Raw genomic sequence first — 8,937 nt, 5'->3', positions numbered from 1 at the left:
GGAAGTAGATTGCCCCATCTTCTTTCCGAGGAGTGGCTGGTGGGTTTGAACTGCCAGCCTTCTGGTTAGCAGTCAAGTGCCTTAGCCACTATGCTACCAGAGCTCCCGTTGGGGACACATTAGTCATGGATAATATTTTTCATTTTATAAGCCAGCTTCTTTCTTGACTGAAAGTTGACTTGCAGAAATAACTTCATTTTCAAGTTCAAAGGGTATCTGAGGGTCTCAGAGATTCCTCTTGTCTCCTCCAGTAGCCCTGGCCTTTTTAGGAACTTTTGTTCTATATTTTTCTCCCATTCTTTCTAGGACTTTCTATTGTATCCTTAATCAGAATGGTTGGTAGTGCTACCAGGCATCATCTAGTTCTTGTGATCTAGGTTAGAAGAGGTTGTGGTTCATGTGGGCTATTAGTCCCATGGACTGTTTCTTTGAGCCTTTGATTTCCTTCATTTGCTTTGGCTCCGTATGATTAGAGACCAATAATTGTATCTTAGATGGCCACTCAGAAGCTTTTAAGACCCCAGATGCTGCTCACCAAACTAGGATGTAGAACTTAGAACTTTGTGAACTATGTTATACTAGTTGAATAAGTTAACACCAAGACTATGCTCCCAAACCTTTTGACCCAGTAAACCAGTCCTGTAAGTTGTTTGGTTGTGTCTAGTTAGTCTCTGTAATAATTTTGCCTCCTATGTGGATCGTTATATATGTGATTATATATACAGTACACAGAAACATGTAAACATATGCCTACAGATATACCTATAGAAATATTCCTGTACACACACGTGTGTTTACTTGCATATGCCTTCCTCTGCACATATATACATCCATATCTTCCTGTGTAACCACTTCATATAGTTTTTGGTGGTTTTTACTATTTTTGCAAAATTGTTTATGGTAAAGCATTTACTAAAATTGTATACTCCTTAGTGTCTTTATTTATTTTACTCAAGTTGTTTGTACTGACTTCGCCAGTATTTGGTCTTGCCTTTCCTATCACCAAAAGTTACAAGTATCTATTTTCTAGAGAATGATTCTCCTCCTTCTCTCTTCCATCCTTGGCAATCATGAAAAAAACTTTGCTTTCTGTGTGTGTGTCTGTTCTTGACTTTTTATGGTAGTGGGACCATATAGTATTTGTCTCTCTGTAATTGACTTCCTTCATTCAGCGTAATGTAATTCAGATTCATAAGATGTTTTGCAGACTCATTGTTACTTGTAGTTGCATAGTATTCCTTTGTATGTATATACCACAATTTGTTAATTTGTTTTCTGCTGGTGGGCACTTAGGTTATTTTCATCTTTTTGCTGTTATGGATAATGCTGCAGTGAACATTGTTGTTCTTATGTGCCATTGAGTTGATTCCAACACATAATGAAATACTGTGTACAACAGAGTGAAACATTGCTTGGTCCTGTGAATCTTCACAATCATTGCTATGAACATAGCAACGAACATAGGTGTGCATGTGTCTATTCATGTCACTGCTCTTATATATGTAGGCTTGCTGGTTCATAAAGTATTTCTCGCTTTTTGAGGAAGTAACATACAGTTTTCCATAGTGGTTGTACCATTTTACAATCCTACCAGCGATGTATACATCCCTCTACAAGCTTGCCAGCATGTGTTGTTTTTTGATCATTGCCCTTTTTTTTTTTAATTGTGATTTGGGTGAAAGTTTACAGAGCATATTCATTTTCCATACAACAGTTCACATATAGTTTGTCTCATGACATTGACTGTAATCTCCCACAGTGCAAACAGCTCTATTCCCACTTCTTCCCCATAGTGTCTTTCCCTCCCATGCATTCTTGGCCCCTGCGCTGTCTCCTTGTGCATACACAATCCTTCTATTCTTCCAGGATTGATCTCTCCAAGGAGTAGATCTGTCTAATGTAAATGTTCAGCTCATATGCCTGTCTTGTGTTTGGCTGGATGCCACAGGAGTGGGTTCAGTTCCAGACCTGAGGCACAGCTAGGGGCCATAGTCTAAGGGTTTTTACCAGGCTCTAACAGACCAGCAAACCTAGTCCCTTTTTTCTTTTTATGATTTTGAGTTTTGTTCCATTGTTCTCCCACTCTATGCAGGGTCTCCTACATAGATTCCCCCTGCAAGTGGTTGGCAGTGGTAGCCAGGGACCATCTAGTTCTTCTGGTCTCATAGTCGTATAGGCTGAGGATTGCATAGTCCCTTGGCCTAATTGTTTCCATGTGTCTTTGGTTTTCTTATTTCTGCTTTGTTTGGGACAAGTTTTTGTTGGCTTGCAAGTTTTTAAGATCCCAGTTGCTACTTTCCAAAGTAGAAGGTGGAACAATGTTGATCATTGCCATTTTTGCGGAGGTGAGATGGTATCTTATTGTAGTTTCAATTTGCATCACTCTAATGGCTAATGAGGAGCTCTGGTAGCATAGTGATTAAGACACTTGCCTGCTAACCAGACGGCTGGTGGTTCAAACCCACCAGCCACTCCTCGGAAGGAAGGTTGGGCAATCCTACGTCCATAGTGATACTGCCTCAGAAACCCAAGGAGGGGTCGCTACGAGTCAGGGCCGACTCAACGGCACATAATAACAACAACAACAATGGCTAATGATCTCAAACATCTTTCCTTGAATTTGTTTTCTGCCTGAATGTTCTCTTTGGTGAAGTGTCTTCATGTCTTTTGCCTATGTCTTGATTGGATTGTTTATCTTTTTGTTTTTGAGGTTTTGAAGTTTTCTATGTATTTTAGAGAGTAGATCCTTATCAGATATGTCATTGCCAAAGATTTTTTTCCCGGGCTATAGGTTCTTTTTATTTTCTTGATAAAGTCTTTTCATGAGCATAAGTATTGAATTTTTAGGAGATTCCAGTTATCTAATTAATTTTCTATTGTTCATGCATTTTAAGTTTTGTTTTATAGACTATTTATGCCAAAAATTATGTCCCCTTGTTTTGACTCTGTGTTATCTTCCAGAAACTTTTTACAGTTTTAGCTTTAACAGTTCTTTGATCTGTTTTGAGGGCTATTGTAAATGGTTTTGATTTCTTGATTTCCTTCTGAGACTCCTCTTTGTTAGTTTAGATTTTTATGTGTTGATTTTGTGCCCTGCTGTTTTGGTAAATCCTTTTATTAGTTCCAGTAAAGTTCTTGTGGAATCTTTGAGATTTTGTGTGTATAGATAGCATCATGTCATCTGCAAATAAGGATAATTTTACTTTTTCCTTTCCAGTGTAGATACCCTTTATTTCCATCATGAAAAGTAAAAATACTTCAGTTACTTGGGAAATTCCATGGATTTATGAACCAAAGACAAAGACCAAATTATTTAGATGAAGTTAATTGTATACCCCATAGAGGATATCCATGTAGGGTGAGCTAGCATGGAATGTCAGAGCATGAGTGAAGAGGGCTCTGCAAGAAGCGTAACCTAGTATGAGATGTGAGCCCAGATCAGGTGAGAGGGGTCTGTGCAGGGAGGGAGGTAGTGGCTGTGATGTGAAAGTTGTTAGATACATGGAGCGAGATTGATGGAATACATACGTATGCTAAAGATGATGGGGGCCAGATTTCACATTCCCAGAGAATGAAGTTAAAAATACATGAAAGAAAAAACTAGAATTAATCCTGTGGTGTTCACATGGAATAAAAGTATCAGTATGACATTTGTGTGTGTGTGTATACGTACGTATACCCATGTTCCCTAGTTCTGTCTCTGAGAGGGTCTTGGAGCAGTGATAACAGTGAGCGCACCTAGTGCCTAGATCTTAGTGTCTCAGTATCATTACCCACTAGAAGGGCTCTCTGGAGAAATGGCTGAGTATGGGGGCTGGGGCAGGGAAAATAGAATGCAACCCTGGAACATTGTGAGCCAGATAATAAAGAGGTGCTTGAGGTATGATAGGGACATATCCAAAGGACAGAGAAGATTTTAAAAACTATTTTGTCTTTGTTCTTTTCATTTTAGCTTTAGAATAATCTAGCTCACCATTATTGGAAACAAGTTATTCTTCCCTTGATTTTTTTTTTTAAAGTGATGTTGCCTCTGTTTTGAAAATGCCATATAGCAGCTATGAGGTTTCCTTCTCGTCCCCTCACTAAATTCCCCCATCTTGGCAAGTCTGGCCGCAGTGGGGCTGGTAATCAAACACACAATTAACAATATGTTTTTCTTCTTTGCCTTTCAGTTTCTGGAAGAAAATTCTGTTCCTTCTGCCTTCGAAATTCAGGAAGAATTAGAACAATATACAGCCAAAATCGTACAGAATAACCTCCTGGGATCCCAGGGAGCACATGTGAGTTACCCTGGTTACTCTTTTTCCGTTAACACTGTTTTTAGAGTAATCATCATTCCCTCTGCACTGTCATTTGCATATACTTTGGACTTCCCAAGGTAGACCTGAATTTGAATTCCAGCTCTGCCTCTTATGATGCCTGTGATCTTACAAGTTACATAACCTCGATAAGCCCCCATTTCCTCATCTCTGATTTCTCCCTACAAGACCAGTGAAGGGCAGAGGTGAAATAGGTGGTTTAGGTATAACGTCCAGCAAGGTTCTGGCATGCAGACTCACACTTTGAAAATGGCGTCTTTGTCCTTTTCTTTCTTCAACACTAAACCACTGCTGCTACACTTCCTTCCCCATAGGAAATGTGGATTAATTTGCTCATTGAGTAAATGAGGTAGACAATCAACCTGCACTTGTGTTGTTAGCTGCTGTCTGGTCGGCCCCTACTCTCAGCAACCCCATGTGTTACAGAGTAGAACTGCTCCATAGGGTTTTCTTTCTTGTAATCTTTATGGAAGCAGTTTACCAGGCTTTTTCTTCTATGAAGCTGTTGGGTAGGTTCAAACCACCAACCTTTAGGTTAGCAGCTGAATGCAAACCACTTGTGATACCCAGGTACCTCTTCAACTTAAAGCTAATCTTCAAGTTTCTTGAAAATCTTCCCAGGTGGATCTCGTTTTCAGTCTAGCATAGACCCACTGCTCAAATAATTTCTTTGAGAAAGATCAGCAGAAAGTTGGTGGTCCCTATGAGGCAAAGGTTAAAGATGTCTCAAATGTCCAACTTTTCCAAACTGCTATATCACTCCATCATCTGCAACATCATCTCCTCCTCCTCCCCTCAGTCCTCTCCCTCCCATCTTAGGGTTCCATATTTTGTTTTAACATCTCACAGAACTCACAAACTGCCAAGGAAATGGCTTACACAGTTATGGAGGCTGGTAAGTCCCAAATCTGTGGGTCACACATCAAAGTGGAAGATTCTTCTCACTCATGTGATTGCAGGGACCAGCAAACCCAAATTGGCAGGTCAGACAACTGGCTGCTGTTTCAGGTCCCAAGAACCAGAGATTAAATGATGACTATACAGCTGCAGGATCCAGACCAAGAGAGTGAACTTTGCCAGAGCAGTCATATGTATTGGATGCAGACCAAGGATGTACACTCAAGGAAACGAAGTTGTGACTCAAGATACATCCCACTGTAATCCTGCCTCATTCAAATAATGGACAACTCACTCGAAAATGGGACCATAACCACAGGCATGGAGGTCTATAGCTAGAAGGGCCATATCAAGTAATTCACTGCACTGCTCCAATTCATGGGGCATAACTACAGATGTGAGCCTCATATCCTCAGAACTCTGAGGTTCATCTAGGGGACCGCAGAGTGGCTACATTGGCTTCATCCAGACAGGTTTGCATTACATGAAAACCAGGGTTTCTTGGGCGCTTAATGTGTTCTAAGTCCCCACTACATTGATTATCTCTTTATCTTACTTACAACTTTGTAATGGCTTTTTTATTCTTATTCCCATGTTAAGAATGAGGAAACTTAAGGTTTGAAGAAGTCACTCTGTAATTGGCAGAGCTGGACTAGGTTAGGGTTCTATAGAAGCTTTTGTTTAAAATCCTCAGGTTTTGGGGACTTCCAGTAAGATGGAAGAATAGGCAGACAATGACACAGCCCCTCTTCAACAAAGAAAAAAAAAAACCAGTTGACAGAGATACAGAAGATAATCCTGGAGCCCCGAGCTTTGAAAGGAACTATACAGAAGTTGATTAGGCACCAACTAGTGAAAAAACCTGAATAAAAATAATGAATACAGAGATGGTTAGAGCTGCAGACTGTCAGCTACTCTGATGGGACCAACAGCCTAAATACTTCCAAGTGGTATTGGAAATTGAGAATCAACCTAAAGATCAGCCCTGGTCACCAAGGGCTACAGGGACGACTGTGTTGGTGGCCTATGACTAGGAAGGGAAACGGCATGGAGGGAGACAACCTGAACTGTGGACTTACTGCTGTCTGGAGAGTGCAGCCATTTTGATTGTTTACATGTGGCAGCTATTTTGGATATTTAAAGTGACCGAGGGCACAGCCACTTTGAATGTTTACAAGCGGTGGCTGTTTTGGATATTTAAAGTTACTGAGGGTACAGCCATTTTGAATCTCTACAGGTGGCAATGATTTTGGGTTTTAAAGTGACAGCATTCTCATTCAGATTCCAGGGACCTAAGAATAGGTTCTTGTTTGCCAAGGTTTGCAGGAACATATGAGAGGCTGACAAGAGGAAAGGAGACAGGTGGTGAGTGTATAAGTGTTGTCAGCTAGTGACCAGAGGAGCACAGCCCAGTACCCTGCTTGTGTAGATAACATACAAACAAAACAAAATGAAAATTGTGGGCAAGTCACTCCAACATACAATCACCAATTAAATATAAACACGAAAATGTTACAATGCCTCGGAGATAACAGAACATCACAGGCCACACAAAGAAGCAAGATAAACCAGGAGAAACAGTGATCAGGATACATACCCAAAACACATCCCTGAGGAAGATGCAGCATTGGAACTCCCTAATAAGGAATTCAAAACAATTATACTGAAGTACATTCAACAACTCGAGAGACAGATCAAGGAAAACGCTGACAAAATTGAGGAAAACACAGAGAAAACCCTAGAACAATTTCAAAAGACAATACAAGAACAAAATGACAAAATAAATGAAAAATTAGAAATGATACAAAATCTACACACAGAAATCCAGAAGATTAATACTAAATATTCAGAAATAGATAAGACATTGAATGGACAAAGGAGCAGAATTGAATCAATGACAGAATTAAGGAGATTGAAGGCAAATACCTGAGCACTTCTTTGGAAAGGGATAAATCAGAAAAAAAATCAAAACAAAATGAAGAAAGCCTAAAGTTCATGTGGGATACCATCAAAAGGAATAACCTCGTCATCGGAATTCTGGAACAGGAGGAGACAAATAAATCACAGAGAAAATTGTCGAAGATCTGTTGGAAGAGGATTTTCCTGGTAAGATGAAAGATGAGAATATATCCATTCAGGAGGTCCAATGAACCCCAAACAGGATAGACTCCAAAAGAAAATCACCAAGACACATCATCATCAAACTCACTGAAACCAGAAACAAAGAAAGAATCAGGAGAGCAGCATGGGAAAAATGAAAAGTTACCTACAAGGGGCAACCAATATGACTAAGCTCGATTTCTCTGCAGAAACCATGCAGGCAGAAGAGTGGGATAGTATATATAAAACCCTGAAAGAGAAAAATTTCCAACCAAGAATTATGTATCTAGCAAAACTGTCCCTCATATCTGATGGTGAAATTAGGACATTTCCAGATAAGCAGAAATTAAGGGAATTTGTTAAAACCAGACCAACCTGACTGACTCTTACATTACAAGAGATGGTAAAGGGAGTCCTTGGACAGAGAAGCAACAGCAGCCAACAACAGCTCACCATTAACACAAATGATGATATAACCTAGAAACCAACCCAGCTATGGAAGTATCCAAAGTAAATAAGCCTACAAGATTGTAAACAGGGAACCAAAGACATCAATTGACAAATGAGGACAACTACAAACCAAAAAGAGGGAAAAAACTGTGTCGTTACAGAACTTCTAGATGGTGGGGAAGTCAAGACAACTATAAGATAGAATGAATGGACTGTTCTGAACTTGGGAAGAAAACTATAAATCACAGGGTAACCTCAAAGAAAATGATAAACCTTTACATCAAAATAAAAAAGAGGACCAGAGCAAATATTTAGCAAATACTAAAGCAACAGCAACAAAGGAAATGATAACATGGTTCATAAACAGAATTAGCTCAGCATAGAAAATTATATGATAGAACAAAGAAATCGACACCATGAAAAAGCATATGACAAAAATAAAAGCAACAAATTCATATTTGCCGACAGTTACTTGTCTGGCAAGGGACTTATCTCTAAGATTTATAGAAAACTCCAATGCCTCAATATCAAAGGAATTAACAATCCAATTGAAAAATGGGCAGAAGACATGAATAGACACTTCACTAAGGCTGATATTCATGAGACCAGCTAATACATGAAGAGATGCTCATGATCATTGGCCATCAGAGAGATGCACGTCAAAACAGCAACGAATTACCGTCTCACCCCAGCACTGATGGCAAGGTTCAACGAGATAGAAAATAACAAATGCTGGCGGGGATGTGGAGAGATTGGGATTCTCAGAAACTGCTGGTGGGACTGTGAAGTGATACAACCACTGTGGAAAGCAATATGGCGATTCCTTAGAAAACTGGAATTGGAGATACCATTTGACCCAGCAATCCCATTACTAAGTATATATCCTAGAGAGGTTAGAGCCAGGACAGGAAAAGATACATGCACACCCATGTTCATCACAGCACTATTTACATTAGCAAAAAGATGGAAACAACCTACGTGCCCATCAGTGGAAGAGTGGATGACCAAATTATGGTACATACACATACTGGAATGCTATACAGCACTAAAGAATAATGTAGAGTCTGCAAAACACTGCATAATATGGATGTACTTGGAGGACATTATGCTGAGTGAAATAAGTCAATCATAGAAGGACAAATATAGTATTAGTTTGTTGTTGTGGAGGGTC

The 8,937-nt window shown here is 39.7% G+C and overlaps 1 protein-coding gene across 1 annotated transcript in view; it reads left to right on the top strand.

The window, feature by feature from the left end:
• POLR1A (RNA polymerase I subunit A) overlaps positions 1-8,937 on the top strand; it is a 91,987-nt gene that overhangs the window by 9,520 nt on the left and 73,530 nt on the right. Inside the window, exon 3 of the mRNA XM_007954102.1 lies at positions 4,173-4,280. Coding sequence (XP_007952293.1) covers positions 4,173-4,280 — 108 coding nt within the window. The remainder of the gene's footprint in view (positions 1-4,172; positions 4,281-8,937) is intronic.

This window comes from Orycteropus afer, unplaced genomic scaffold, assembly GCF_000298275.1.
Source record: "Orycteropus afer afer isolate SDZICR_OR568_19922 unplaced genomic scaffold, OryAfe1.0 scaffold00431, whole genome shotgun sequence".
Taxonomy (NCBI): domain Eukaryota; kingdom Metazoa; phylum Chordata; class Mammalia; order Tubulidentata; family Orycteropodidae; genus Orycteropus; species Orycteropus afer.
The sequence above is the reverse complement of the archived record's forward strand: the minus strand, read 5'-3'. Positions and strand labels throughout refer to the sequence as shown.